Source organism: Eschscholzia californica, unplaced genomic scaffold, assembly GCF_041429995.1.
Source record: "Eschscholzia californica isolate CP2 unplaced genomic scaffold, dmEscCali1.0.p SCAF_4, whole genome shotgun sequence".
NCBI classification, from domain to species: Eukaryota; Viridiplantae; Streptophyta; class Magnoliopsida; order Ranunculales; family Papaveraceae; genus Eschscholzia; species Eschscholzia californica.
This window is the reverse complement of record NW_028238461.1, coordinates 38,172,199-38,187,910: the sequence shown is the minus strand read 5'-3', so window position 1 is coordinate 38,187,910 and position 15,712 is coordinate 38,172,199. Positions and strand designations below refer to the sequence as shown.

General features: G+C 37.3%; 1 protein-coding gene across 9 annotated transcripts; it reads right to left on the bottom strand.

The window, feature by feature from the left end:
* Window positions 1–3,423: 3,423 nt before the first annotated feature.
* Window positions 3,424–14,544, bottom strand: LOC147544510 (uncharacterized). 9 transcript variants are annotated; one of them, XM_086633095.1, is made up of 5 exons: window positions 13,124–14,544; window positions 4,789–5,469; window positions 4,433–4,600; window positions 4,011–4,338; window positions 3,424–3,895 (listed from the first exon to the last, which is right to left on the bottom strand). In XM_086633095.1, exon 1 carries the CDS (start codon window positions 14,346–14,348, stop codon window positions 13,215–13,217), a length of 1,134 nt encoding a protein of 377 aa, XP_086489221.1. In that variant the 5' UTR covers window positions 14,349–14,544; the 3' UTR covers window positions 3,424–3,895; window positions 4,011–4,338; window positions 4,433–4,600; window positions 4,789–5,469; window positions 13,124–13,214. The 9 variants fall into 9 exon arrangements, with proteins under 9 accessions (XP_086489221.1, XP_086489220.1, XP_086489212.1 ...); XM_086633094.1 differs by having other exon boundaries at window positions 4,011–4,250; XM_086633086.1 differs by having other exon boundaries at window positions 4,011–4,250; window positions 4,789–4,886; window positions 13,222–14,544.
* Window positions 14,545–15,712: the final 1,168 nt, after the last annotated feature.

Here is a 15,712-nt window from a genome sequence, read left to right as displayed (position 1 = left end):
GTAGATAATCTATTCCTTAATTTCCCCCTCAACATATGTAATCATCTTTTATTTCTTTTAGAGATTTTTTATATGACTCTCATTTATTTAGTTACATTAGGAGTCCACCCCTAAAAATATTTTTGTTTAGGTGTTAGCCCTCAAATATTTTACCGTCAAATAGTCGTTATGTAAGGGGTATGCGAGTCACATGCTCTATCTCTGACCAAAATACCCTCGTCCTAATTTCACGGTTAGAAACATTTTTAGAGTATGACTTCCATTTATTTTGCTATATTAGGACCACACCCTCAACCAAAATACCTTGTCCATTCAAATAGTTTATCCCGAGTCAATATCTTCCCATCCGTCTGTGTCAGGGGTCGAGCAACATTTTTAGAGAGAGAAAGTTAGAGAGAAACACTTCAAACGCATGATAAGTTTTGTTTTGGAACACACAGTTGAGAGAAGGGAAACAAAATTGAAACCCTTTTTCACAAAAACTATAAGTTTAGCTTTTTTTTTGCATGATATGAAGATACACAGTTCGAGTCCAAGCAGAACAGAGAAGTTTCCGTCACCATTAATGAGGTTCTTGAGAAGTAATGGAGGAAGTAAAAGCAAAGGAAGATCTCGTTTGAGTCTTATATTTATTAGAAAAAAAGAATGTTTCCACTATTGCAACTCAATAACCATTTTCACCAAAAGTTACTTGTATGGGTCAAGTTCAAGTTATAAGATCCACCAAACATAACCAAAAAAATAATGGAAGAACAACTAGTAGTAGTTGTACCCAAAAATAATGGAAGAACAACAGTAAGGATTGCTAGAAGATGAAATAATATTAGAAAATGATTCCCAAAAAGCTCTTCTTTGGGCTGCAACGGGTGGGCCGCAAATACAATGTAACTCCCATGTGGGGTGTGGACCTGAAGCTTGAATCTGAAGAGTGATAAGGTTTGAAGATTGTCTTTTAATCATGCCATCAATTGAATCTTTCCATATTAGCCAAAGTCCCCCACTCCTTCAATTAGCAGGGACCATACAAGAGGTATTGAAACCAAGATAAGATAGAGATGGTAGAGTCGTTCTTGACGATATACGTGTTTCTGATATAAACACAATGTCCGGTGAAACCGAACGTATGAACGCCTTATGAGTGTTGACTGTCGAGTCGTTCCCCATGCCTCGACAGTTCCAAGAAAATACTAACATTTGTCTTGCGGCTGTTTTGGGTCAGCTACCACCACCCGTGTGGTGTTGATTTGCTTCTCTCCAGAGGAAGACGAACTTGTTGAAGAGTCCGTTTCAATTCTTGGTCTTTTATTCATTTCTCTGGCCATCTTTTTCCATTCTGACTTTGGATGTGTTATTGAAGGAGCTCCATGATTGCTAATTTCAGTATCAGATGGGGAGGAAGACCCTGTGCTGGTAATTGATACACTACTTGACTTAGTTTTTGTAGGTCTAGAAGGACCACCCACATCGTATATCGGCATATAAGGGTTCTCGGACCAAGGGCGGTTCCTTTGTTTTGTCTCGGGAAATTGCCTGTTGGTGGAGGAGCTGGTGTGCTTTTTTTGAACCCTGGGCGGCATACTGTCTTCTTACGGAGGTGAGGGGGTGTGTATAGGGGTAATGGGGCCCGATTGGTTATAGATAGTCGTGGAGTAGAAGCCCTAAAGGAGTAGCTTGGAAGAATGGGTGAAGAAGGTAGTGCCGAACTTTCAAGATCAGTGGTGGGGGTAGGTTGTTGTGGTAAAGAGGTAAATTGTACATGGTTCTGACTATTGATCAGGGGAGAGGAGTTGTTGGAATTAGTATTAGATATAGGTGCTGTATGGATTGGGTATTTGGTGGTAATTGGTGTTGTGGTAGGAGTAATTGTCGACTCATATTTAGTTCGAACTATATCTAATATATTTGTTCGTAGGAGAGTATCATAGAAACTCTTGACAAAGTTAAGACTTCCCTTATTTTTCCAGTACATGTTTCTTAGCCAAGGAAACGCCCATGTCCCAACAATTTGAATCATCCCTACGTTGTTCAAAATATATTGCGTACTTCTTTTGGACACAATATCACAACAATCATTGGCATTATTGATCTCATTGCCCCCTAACTGTCTCCCCGTCTTGTGTAAAGGACAAACAGTATGACAATTGATAGTTTACTACATGTTACTTGACAACATTAAATATGTTATGGAGATTAGTATTATGTAATCATATTATGTTTTTTCTATATTCTTTTGTCAAAAGACAGTCGTTGTTGGTGTCTTGCCTTATCTTACGGGACCTATGAAAGAGACATGAATGTTATTTTAAGACCGGTTGTTGTTCGACGGGTGTCATCAATAACTTTTTCACAAGAATAATAGTATAAAATCCTTCGACATGCTTGTTTCTTTTGTAGTTTTGGCATTTCGACTTGTTACTTTGAAGTTGTAGTTTTTGTTTTTGAAAATTCTATAATCACCGCAACCAAAGCTCATTTATTAGTAGATGTGTTATCTTGGTTCGTTTTTGTTAAAGAGAAAATCTAATAATTGTGATAATGAAAGGCATACTTTACATAAATTGAAGGTCATGTGGCTTTGGTAACAGGTCTACCACTTTATAATGTGTAGAATTGTCAACCGAAAAACAAAGGCGCCAAGGAGAATATTTTTATCACATTGCATGAACAAACAAAATCACCCCGTTTCAACAAAAATAAAAAAAATAAAAAAAAATTGCCCCTAGTCTTATTCCCAGTCTTGGGCGCCTAGGTGTGCAGAGGAGTGACTAAAGAGGGTCATCCGGCCATGTGTGTACATCCAATCATTTCGGTTTTGATTTAAATTTCGGTCCGTCAAAAATTGAGACGTTTCAGTTTTTTTTTTTGTTGTTGAAATAAGCCATTCATTAAGATATCATAACGTTATTACAATATTTATCTATTAAAATACAAGGAATATTAAGCCACTTCTTATTTCTATTCTTCTTTCTTGCCCATTTGGCTAGCTTGTCTGCATGGTAATTGAGCGCTCGTTTGGTGTGTTTGAATAGGACTTTCTCGAAGATTCTTTTGATTTCACGCGCTTTCTTGATATGAATCAGAGATTGCCAGTGAACTGAATTCTTCTTATTGTTGAGATGATTGATAATGTTGATGTGAATACTTTAAAACTCACAGAAACGATGAAATATATTGAAAATTGAATTATTTATTGAAAATGAGACCAAAAACACATTTATTACAAGGAGATGATGTAAGGGGCAAAAAAGAAATTATAGACTTCGTGAAAAAATCTGCTAAATCTGGGCTAATCTACAATGAAGTAATTTGGTGGGGTTTAAACTGAATTTTTAGTGGGGATAATAATATTATTGTGGGGTTAATAATATGGCTAAATTGTTAATTTTAGGGCTAATTTGTTAATTTTGTAGTCATAACAGGGGGTTAACTAAAAACAAAATCAAACTCATAGGGGTGATTAAAAGGTTTGAACCGTTACAAATAATATGGCTAACCGTTACAACTCAAACTCAGAGTGGATAGCTGTGTCAGGGTTTTCTGAGTGCTCATCAGTAACCCCTGACTCGGCTATCCGCTTCAAAAGGTTGGAGCTTTGTCTCTCCGTCCCAAATAACATGAAATCGTTAAGATTCTGACTGTCCCCTATCAATAACACAGAGAGAAACCTTTCCAAACCAAGGGTCTGCTCTGAGTGCTCATCAGTCATCAGTAACCCCTGACTCGGCTATCCGCTTCAAAAGGTTGGAGCTTTGTCTCTCCGTCCCAAATAGCATGAAATTGTTAAGATTCTGACTGTCCCCTATCAATGACTGTCCCAATCATTTTTTGAAAATTATACGCTACCTTGTTTCAACTTTCAACCACCACCTCCACGAACCCCAACCTTGCAAGCCACCTGGACCCAACAACAAGCCTTTAATATCACTTACCAACCATAAAATCCACCACAACCCATTCAATCAGAGCAATCAAGCCCCACCCCCGTAACCTAACTCTTTTAACCTTTTTACCTTCTAAGACATCGATAATTCTTCGGCAGCCTCGACGGCACTATGAGAACCATCATAAGATGGTTGTTGTGGAACTCCGCACCGTCATCAGACTCGGATATTCTTAAAGAAGGGGTTGAGGCCATCCTTAGTACTTGGATGGGGAATCTTCCTACCTTTCAGGACAGGATGGGTGACCCTAAGAACTCCGTTTCCAACAGATGAGCTACTCCCAATGCTGTGCACAGTGAAGATGACAGCCTATTTCCAAAAATGGATTGGAAACCACAATGCAGTAATGGGTGACAATAGATTAGTCTCAAATAAGGTAGTCAGGCTTTTTGAAGACCTAAAATGTGGTCGAGGAAGAGAGAAAAAAAAAGGAGGGAATCAAGACGAAGGAACTCGAGAACAAAACTAACAGATAAAAGGTATCAGCTTACCCGCAGGCCGCAGAGGAACCTCCTAAAGCAGACACTAACGACATGGAAATTGACAATGCAGAAGTCCAGTAATCTGTACTTTAGATACTGGTTTTGAGGAAAAAACACAGGCACACAAGTTCAAGCTCAAAGTTAATATTCCACGACCCTTACAAACTTTGTTTGTACCTGCAACGTATGAAACTTCTTCCTAAGAAATTGTCCTCAAACCGAAAAACGACTATAAACTACCAAAATTTAAATCCTGGATAGCCCTAGAGTTTGTTCTCAGAAAAAGTTTTAGCCTTCCCACAATGCTGCTAGTAGACATTAAACAAGTCGGTTTTACAACGAAGGATAATAAAGAGAGGAGCTACCTGAAGAAGTTACAAAAACCATGGGTCTGCTATGAGTGCTCATCAGTAACCCCTGACTCGGCTATCCGTTCAAAAGGTTGGAGCTTTGTCTCTGCATCCTAAATAACATGAAATCGTTAAGATTCTGACTGTGACACTGCCCCCTATCAATAACACAGAGAGAAAAGGTCTAGATCACTAGTTAGTAGATAGATATGTTGGATGAATAATGATAGGATTTAGGAATCAGAAAAGATTATTCGAGACTTGATCTGCCATGCAGGTCAGACACACACACAAACATAGGTTCAGAAAAGACTCTCAATACTACACTTGTGAAGCCATATTACTTCCTGTTTCCACATTCATGTCAACAAGCAAAAAGTCAAAAACTTTAACTAACACTAATTAGAGAGTTGCATTCTAATTAAAAAAAAAAAAAATTTGTCCTTTATTTATAATCCTTCTGAATATCAAAGACTTTACATGCTAAGAAAATTAAAATTTGACTAAAGTTGAGCCCAATTGAAATACTTGTCATAAAGGGTTTTGCGACAGTTTATGTTACCAATAGCCGACTCAATTCCTTCTAGTAGAATCTTCTGGCAGCATCCACGTTCTTTTGGCGGATCTCAAACTGAGCCGCCAAAAGCCATACTTTCGCGAACGAGAATTTCTTGTGGGGAATAAGCTTAAGGCATTCTGATGAGTCATGAAAATGCCTCATCTGAATATCTTAATTTAGACTAGTTAGTCTAATTCGAGCTGTTACTCTGATGTTTTGCTTGTGTTTCCTTACTCAGGTACCTTTTTCAGAGTTATGTGTGCAAAACGGATAAAAGTCGGAGAAATGCAGATTAGGGGTATTTTGGTCATTTTGTGATTCTGATTTCATGATCAGTATTAGTGCTCGGATGGAAAGTAGAGTCCAAGACGAACCCATAGGCGAAAACGGAAGTCAAATCGGAGTCCGGATGAGTAAGATAGAGCTAGTCAAAGTTCGGGTCAAATTTGGTGGACCAAGAGTCAAGAAGGACACGTGGTGCGCATCGAGCAAAGTAATCAGAGGGACAAGAAACAAAGTGGGCTACTTTCTGTCACGTCCAGAGGTACACCAAGCTATACTCGTGACCCGGACAGCCCAACCCGACTCGATGACGTCAGCTGACGTCATCGTCATCTTCTTCCTTTTATTAGAACCGAGAGTTGTTCTTCTTCAAATCGAGATTTTTCAAAACAGAGAAAGTTTCTCTTATAACCGAGAGAGAAAAGGAAAGAAGAGAGAAGAAAGGAAAGAAGAGAGAAGAAAGGAAAGAAAAGAAGAGAAAGGAAAGAAGAGAGAGAGAGATTCGATTCGGCCATGAAATGATAAAGGAAAACAGAGACAGAGGAAGGGGGGAACTCGGATTGGGAGCCCTCTCTTTAAGCTCAACCAACAAAAAGACTAGAGGGAGAGAGAGAGAAGCTAGAACCAGAGAAAGACAGAGAGACAGAGGAAAACCGAGATCATCTCTCCATTCGGCCATTAATGGAACCGAGAGCTAGAGTGAGAAACAGTTTTTGAGAGTTTACTGTTAGGTTTCTTTTTCTTTTGATTCTTCTCTTTGTGAGAGAGAGAAGGAGAGATTGAAAGAGTTAGTAAGAGAGAAGCTCTTGAATTGTAGAGAGAGAAAGAGATTTAATTTAAGTTATAAAACTCCATTATTATTTTTTTCTTCTTTCTTCATCATATTCGGTTGTAAAGATTAAGAGAGAGTTTCTGTGTTCATTAGAGAGATAAAGAGAGAAGATTGAAAGAGAAAGAAAGAGAAAACAGAGAAGGAGAAGAAAAACCAGGGAAGGAAAATTATTTTCTCACCTGGAAATCGTTTCCGGGAAGACGAGAAAATAGTTTTCCCTAAGGGTCTGTTTGGCGGAATTTTGGGAAAAACAGAAGGAAATTATTTCCCTAAGGCCCTGTTTGGTTTGGAAATAGCGAAAAAGATAAGTTTTCTTCCATTCTCTTTTATTATTCATATTTATTTAAATCTCGATCATGATTAGCTAAGACTCTCCATCTAGGGTTTTACGATGAAACCCATTTTTGACCTTTTAGAGATATAATTTTTATTGATTAACTCTTGATTAATACTTCATAGTTTAATTCGTTTTAGTTTGATAAATAGATTTTCTTTTCACTATTTATACTTTTCGATTTGATGCATCGTGCTTATGTTAAATCATTTGACGATTCATACTTATTAATTGATAAATAGTAGTTTAGAAATTTATTTATTTAAAATAAAATGATTACATTGTTATGTTTTATTCGGTTTTAACGGAAACATCTCCCGGAATTAGGATAGTTCATTATCCGAAATTCTGAGTTATAAAAAAAAAAGAGAATTAATTAGATAATTATTTGCTCTAAAGGTAATTTTATGTGGTGAATTCCTAAACCCTAGATCCTCTCCCCATTTGAGTTCCTTGTATCATTTGTAATTATTTTCTTTCCGTAATTTTACTTTAATATTTTATATTTTATTACCAAAACCTCATCAAAACCAAAAACCAAGTTACTTCCGAGTCTTAGAATAGGTTTCACTTAGTCTCTGAGGAACGAACCGGTCTTACCGGAATTTATTACAACTTGACACCCGTGCACTTGCGGGTGTAGACCTATTTAGGAAACTTTTTAGGCCCATCAAGTTTTTGGCGCCGCTGCCGGGGACTAAGTTCAAAATTTTTTCTAAACTTGGAAAGTTTTTATTTTTGGTAAGTTTTTATTTTTGGCCACTTTGACTTGCTTCTCTATTTTTGGTGTGCAGGGCATTAAGGAGCGAAAGAGAAGGCGCAAACAAGGAGGAGGAGTCTAAAAGAAGAAATTTACAGTTTTATTTTATTTTATTTCTGGTGAGAGAGAGACTTTAGACTTTCTAGACTTTATTTTTGGATTTAAGTTTTGACCCTAATTTAAAGGGCATAAATTGTAACCGAAAAACCAAAACGAAGCCTCGGGTTCGAACACTCGCGGGGAGAGTGGCCCGAGTCATCTGCAAAGGTCGTCGCCCGTCTCGAACGGGAGGTAACTTTCTCTAATCACCCACGAATCCCCTGTTAGTGGGTACTTTTTATAAGATCTTAGTAGTGCTTCCTCGGTTTTCGTGTTAAAAAAAAAAAAATTTGGACCAAAAGAAAGGAGTCAAGTTTAGTTACATAAGTGTCAATTCTCATCTTGTGATCGTGCTTGACCATCATGGCGCATTTTTCTAATGGTTGGACGTACCCTGTTGATGATGATGACCTTGATCTATAGGGACCCGTCATCAACCGAACTGATATAACCTTAAGAGAATACCAACAGTTGCGTAAAGACTGGCTTAACCAACGTGGTACGACTCTAAGAGATTGTCAACGACTTAACGAGGGGAATAGGCTAGTTGAGCCTAACCGAACTGGTATGACCCTAGGAGAGTACCAACAGATGTGTAGAGACGAGCCTAACCGACCGGGTATGACATTTCAGGATTATAAACGAATGTCTAGAAACAGTCCGATTAGTGAGTGGAGTAGACCATATGAGCCTGATCAATCTCATATGACATTAGGAGATTATCAACAAATGTGTAGAGATGGTCCGATTAGCGATGGATATGGTCCGACGCCAAATATATATGAGAGACCTTATTGTCCACACTATTCTGAGACCAATGACTTTAGAGATAGGTATGATCCTAATATGTACGGAGGAAGTTATTATCAAGAGTCTACGTTTAATTACACTAGCGAACCTTATTACGAGGAGACTCTTGAAGATAGATCTCGATCAGAGTCCGAGAGTCGTCTTATTGAGATTATGTCACAATTTACGACTCAAATGCAGCAGGATACTGAGTCCTTGGCTCAACAGATGAAAATGTTTAAGTCACAGTTATTCGCCGACGAGGAAGGGGGTTCACCACCCCAAACTCAGGAAGGTACTAGGCATGATGACGAGGTTAATACGTCTAACCCTAGTACTAAGTTAAATGTCGATGAATTTACTGATAATACCCTAGAGCCTGAAAGGTCTGATGACCTTGTTGTCTTGCTTCCTCCACCTATGTCATCTCACCATGATAGGACTGTATTAGACGTTGATATCCAGAATGACGGCGCTATGAGCAAGTTTGGGAATGACACTATTCTGAACTTTCCGACATTTGAGATTTGTAAGGAGTCAGCCTTAGATGAAATTCTAGGAAGGCATGATATTATGAATGACTGCGAGACTCCAGATGTATTTGAGGACATTGATGACAGTAGAGACATGTTAGATAGTTTGTCAGACTGTTTACCTAAGGAAACCATGGACCTTGACGTGGTCCCCGAGCATATTGCATTACCCTTAGAGTCTAGTTTGACCTTTCACATGGTCTCAGACTCGGTTGTTGATCCCTTTTGGGACACTTCAGATGTCTCCTCGAGAACGTCTATGGAAATAGTGGATATTTTATCCACTAAACTTGCAGATGACTTTCTGCCTTCGACGGATATATTGGCCCTTCATTGTTATGTCGATCCTTTTGATGACTTTCTAGTCACTGGTCCGAGTATTTATAGTTACTTAGTGGACTGTGCATCCACTAAGTTTGGGGATTGCCCCTCTTCTTTGATAGTCTCACATGCACTCTCTGCAATTCACAAAAATGTAAGACTATCGTTTACTGAAAAATTTGTGTTTTGGGTGGACCCACAGATGTATCGAATATTGGTTTACAGTTAATCACATATCTGTAATCCAGTAGGTTAATCCTTTTTATTTTGTCGAATCATCTGTTTCGTCTGGCTGAAGACGTTAAACTTAGCGCTTTCTGGGAGGCAACCCACGCATAGGACCTTGGAATCAGGTAATATCTTTCCCTCATCCTGTTATTTTTTTGCATAGTCTTCAGAACATTGAGGACAATGTTCGGTTTAAGTTTGGGGATAGGGGAATGAATTTTTTGCTAAGTCCTTATTTCAAAAATTCAAAAGGGTTCAAAATTTTTCAAAATTTTAAATTTTTGGATTAAAAATGTGAGTCTAGTTGTTTTTGCTTGTTAATGGTGATAGAGTCTAGTTGGTTGTACTACACTTTTGCTAAAGGTTTTTCCACGAATATCGAGTCTTGAGGTTGTTTGTGCACTAGCCATGTGAGTGTTAGATAGGTGAAGAGTAGACTTTTCTGAGAGAACTTAATCGATCATTAGTGGAGACTTAACCTATGTGAGATTCTGAGCCTTTCTTGTTGTTTTGAGTGATCTCTTCTGAGCTAATTCCGAGTAGAGTGAAGAGCTACTCAACCTCGCAATATTGAAAGAAGAACTCATTTGATCTCTTGAGTTCAAATTTTACAACCACTAGGGATGTCATCAGGAAGCAAACCTTTCTCTTGTAGTCTGAGAAACTTGAAAATAGTGTTAACTAGAGGAAGATAGGAACCTCACCCATCATTTAGAACCCTGAGAATAAGGCATGAAGCAAAATGAAGAGAATATTACCAAGGAAAGAATAATGTGAAGAAAGTAGTATTTGTATTATGAGTCGTATAAAAAAAAAAAAAAAAAAAAAAAAAAAAAAAAAAAAAAAAAAGAGAAAAGAAATAGAAAAATCAAAGAAAAAAATGTTTGTTTAGTTTAAGTGTTTATCCTTCGAAGAAATTCTTGAAGATTTGAAGACGTCAAGTTCTCAGGAGTTCTGGTTCACATTATCACTAGTTTCTATTGACCTTTAGGAAACACTGTTAGATAGTAGATCAGGTGAGAAGAGTAGGTTAGCTTCCCCATTCCATATTAGTGGTTGTTTCCTTTTTATGAGATCAGTCGTTCATAAAGAAATTTAGTCCATCTTTTGTAATGTGTTGAGTTTTTTCTCATACTCATACTCGCACATTGAGTGAGCCATTTCTGAGTGACTTTAATTTTTGAGTGTATGACCGTGAGGCAGTAGTCGAGGCGAAATGTATCGAGACAGTAATCAAGGTCTTGTCTTTTCAGAACCGAAATGATACTCATATTGGCTGGTCACGTGCACTTCGAGTCTTGATTACGAGTGAAGAGATTTTTTTTGCATTTGTATGGTTTGGTCGATTTGGATTTCATTTCTATTAACTTTCGAAAATCTACCGGATAAACATTTTTAGTTCATGTCATACTTAACCCTTTTGGAATTTTGAGATATTTGAATTTTGTGGGTATATTCACTGCAAACCCTCACGAGACAAAACTCGTCCTCTTGGGTAACCTAGAGGTTTAACGGCTTGTTGCACGTGCTAAGTGCAATCGTGATTCCCTACGAAAGTGGTGAAGGTGGGTTTAGTTTTATTTTTCTATTTTTGCTCGAGGACTAGCAAAATCTAAGTTTGGGGATGTTTGATGAGTCATGAAAATGCCTCATCTGAATATCTTAATTTAGACTAGTTAGTCTAATTCGAGCTGTTACTCTGATGTTTTGCTTGTGTTTCCTTACTCAGGTACCTTTTTCAGAGTTATGTGTGCAAAACGGATAAAAGTCGGAGAAATGCAGATTAGGGGTATTTTGGTCATTTTGTGATTCTGATTTCATGATCAGTATTAGTGCTCGGATGGAAAGTAGAGTCCAAGACGAACCCGTAGGCGAAAACGGAAGTCAAATCGGAGTCCGGATGAGTAAGATAGAGCTAGTCAAAGTTCGGGTCAAATTTGGTGGACCAAGAGTCAAGAAGGACACGTGGTGCGCATCGAGCAAAGTAATCAGAGGGACAAGAAACAAAGTGGGCTACTTTCTGTCACGTCCAGAGGTACACCAAGCTATACTCGTGACCCGGACAGCCCAACCCGACTCGATGACGTCAGCTGACGTCATCGTCATCTTCTTCCTTTTATTAGAACCGAGAGTTGTTCTTCTTCAAATCGAGATTTTTCAAAACAGAGAAAGTTTCTCTTATAACCGAGAGAGAAAAGGAAAGAAGAGAGAAGAAAGGAAAGAAGAGAGAAGAAAGGAAAGAAAAGAAGAGAAAGGAAAGAAGAGAGAGAGAGATTCGATTCGGCCATGAAATGATAAAGGAAAACAGAGACAGAGGAAGGGGGGAACTCGGATTGGGAGCCCTCTCTTTAAGCTCAACCAACAAAAAGACTAGAGGGAGAGAGAGAGAAGCTAGAACCAGAGAAAGACAGAGAGACAGAGGAAAACCGAGATCATCTCTCCATTCGGCCATTAATGGAACCGAGAGCTAGAGTGAGAAACAGTTTTTGAGAGTTTACTGTTAGGTTTCTTTTTCTTTTGATTCTTCTCTTTGTGAGAGAGAGAAGGAGAGATTGAAAGAGTTAGTAAGAGAGAAGCTCTTGAATTGTAGAGAGAGAAAGAGATTTAATTTAAGTTATAAAACTCCATTATTATTTTTTTCTTCTTTCTTCATCATATTCGGTTGTAAAGATTAAGAGAGAGTTTCTGTGTTCATTAGAGAGATAAAGAGAGAAGATTGAAAGAGAAAGAAAGAGAAAACAGAGAAGGAGAAGAAAAACCAGGGAAGGAAAATTATTTTCTCACCTGGAAATCGTTTCCGGGAAGACGAGAAAATAGTTTTCCCTAAGGGTCTGTTTGGCGGAATTTTGGGAAAAACAGAAGGAAATTATTTCCCTAAGGCCCTGTTTGGTTTGGAAATAGCGAAAAAGATAAGTTTTCTTCCATTCTCTTTTATTATTCATATTTATTTAAATCTCGATCATGATTAGCTAAGACTCTCCATCTAGGGTTTTACGATGAAACCCATTTTTGACCTTTTAGAGATATAATTTTTATTGATTAACTCTTGATTAATACTTCATAGTTTAATTCGTTTTAGTTTGATAAATAGATTTTCTTTTCACTATTTATACTTTTCGATTTGATGCATCGTGCTTATGTTAAATCATTTGACGATTCATACTTATTAATTGATAAATAGTAGTTTAGAAATTTATTTATTTAAAATAAAATGATTACATTGTTATGTTTTATTCGGTTTTAACGGAAACATCTCCCGGAATTAGGATAGTTCATTATCCGAAATTCTGAGTTATAAAAAAAAAAGAGAATTAATTAGATAATTATTTGCTCTAAAGGTAATTTTATGTGGTGAATTCCTAAACCCTAGATCCTCTCCCCATTTGAGTTCCTTGTATCATTTGTAATTATTTTCTTTCCGTAATTTTACTTTAATATTTTATATTTTATTACCAAAACCTCATCAAAACCAAAAACCAAGTTACTTCCGAGTCTTAGAATAGGTTTCACTTAGTCTCTGAGGAACGAACCGGTCTTACCGGAATTTATTACAACTTGACACCCGTGCACTTGCGGGTGTAGACCTATTTAGGAAACTTTTTAGGCCCATCACATTCTCTGTATACTTGTCTAGTTACCTCAGTATCATTAGCATCAAGTTCTTCATACAGAGCGTAGTTAATCCACAAGTAAATGTAACGTTTCTAATACCTTTTCTCTTCAGCAGGAGGTACGCAAGCGATGGCTCTTTCGTAGAGCTCTGTGATCCTATCCTTGTCGCCAGCACTCTCTTCCAGACGAATGTAACTAAACCAAGAGTCATAATCGAATGGGTTTTTCTTTACTTCGTTTTCATATTGAAACCTTTTCTTCCTTGTAATGGCATCATCAATCCCTTCTTTGTCTCCATATTGCTTCTCAAATTCGACAAATTTTCGATACAAATCTTCTGCTCTACCCTTTGGTATATGATCAAGAGCATACTTATAGATGCATCTTGCTCGTTCAATCTCTTTACATTTTTCCTCGAATTCAGCAAACGTAACCAATAATAGTTCAGCTTCTTCTTCTGCATCCCCAGTTAATTTGTCAACAGCGATTTCGTAGACGTTTCTAGCCCTAGAAATCTCCCCATTCTTCATCTCAAATTGTGCAAACTTAATCCAAGGAGTAACCTTTGGGTGACAATAGACAAATCTTCCAAAAATATTTCTGGCTCGTTCAATTTCATTATACCTAAGTTCGAATTTAATATAAGAAAGCCAACCTTGTTGATCAGGCATCCAATTCATCCACCGTTCGAATATCTGACGAGCTCCGGCGACGTTTCCGATCATCTCCTCGGAATGAATGTATTTGTACCAGAGTTGATCGACACGGGGAAGTAAGGTAACAGCTCGATCCCAGACGTTCCTGGCATAATTGATGAACTTGTTCTTCATCTCAAATTCTGCATAATTTACCCATAACGTATGGTTCCTTGCATCTAATTCTAAACTTCTTTCATAAACAGATCTTGCTCTAAAAAAATCCCTTTGTGATTCTTCAAACTTGGCATATTTGATGAAAACCCTAGTTTTCTGCCCTCCTGATCTTCGAACTAGGTCTTCGAATTCCTTGCGCTTCTGTTGAAGATAATCAGAAAGTTCATCTTCATCTGCAATTTTCTGTTTGGGAGGTTGTCTGATTTCTGTTTCTTGAATGTGTCTAGCTTCTCTGACGATTTGTTCGGCAGTGATTTGAAACCCTAACGAGTAATTTTTGTTCTTCACTTTCGTAAGTCGAGGAAATTTTGTTTCAGTATGAAACACTAACGAAGCGACTCTCTTCATCCCCATTGTTAGTTACTTAATTCGACAGGAAGAATGATCAGAATTGGGTATTTATAACAAATTAACTTCGACGAATTTGAGATTTCGGAAATTAGGGTTTGCGAATTTGGGAATTTCTAATTTCTCTCTATGTTTCTAATTTTGCGTTTCCCTTTCTTACCGGACTTTCTAATTTTTTTTTAGGATATTTTTTTGTTGAAACAAATTTTTTTTTTCCGTTGCAACTGCTTACATAAATTTTGATATTCAAAAACATGACAATTCAGTAAAATTCAAATTTTTTTTTTGTTGAAAGAAGTTAGTAATAATCTTAATAGGTCGATCCTGTTTTTTATTTTTCGATCTTAATAGGTCGATGGTCGCATAGGAAAAAAACTATACATAAAGATTATCAAATTCAGAAGGAAAAGGAGAAAAAAGTTGAAACCGTTTTTCAGAGAGAGAATTAAGATCTTGTTGCCTTCCGGAGGAGGGATCCCTCCTCCGGATCTTCCTCTTTTTTAGTTATTGTGATTAAATTTCTAGATAGAGAGAGAGAAGCTTCTGTCTAATGTTTGAGGAATACAACAATACCCCATCGACAACTTCAAATTTCTCAGACCTCTCATCTAATTCCATCTACAAATCTCTCATTCTCAACTAATTCGATATACACATTACAACGGAGGAAAATCTTTCTCCGATCATCATATTCTTTAAAATCATGGTTGATTCATATCATAAGGTCAAAAGGAAGATGTTTTCGTCAATCATCATCAGAAAGTGGAGATAAAGACGAAGAAGAAGAATCGACAGTGAATGTAGAATGTTTATACGGTTTAGAAGAAAAGAAAAAACCAGATGATGAAGAAGAATTAAGAGATGGCGTTTTTTCTATGGTGATGGCGGTTTTTCGATGATGAAGGCGGTTTTCCGGCGACAATTGCGGTTTTCCGGCGAATGTAACGGGGCTGTAAATTAGTATATTCTTAACTTGTATTTTCAGTTATTTCGGTGACCTTTAGGGTCTTTTCATCCGTGATCTATAGGATCCTTTCATTTTCGACCTTTAGGGTCATTTTCTTGAGTCGTGTCTAGTCCAATTTCTTTCTCATTATGAGGCACTTTGCATTTAAAGGTATGCAACTCTCATGATGTTTGAAGAGAGAAATAATATGATCATCCATGTAACAATTGTGATTCTATCACGTATGAATGAATATGGTTCGCTTGGTTCAAAAAAAAAAAAAAAATTTAGGATAGACAGGGAAAACGAAGTATTATGTAAAACTTATTTCACATACGCCAGTCTCAGAGTGGCTTTTTTTTTGTTGAACAAGTTTTCCATTATATAATCATAACGTTATTACAATATTTATCTATTAAAATAC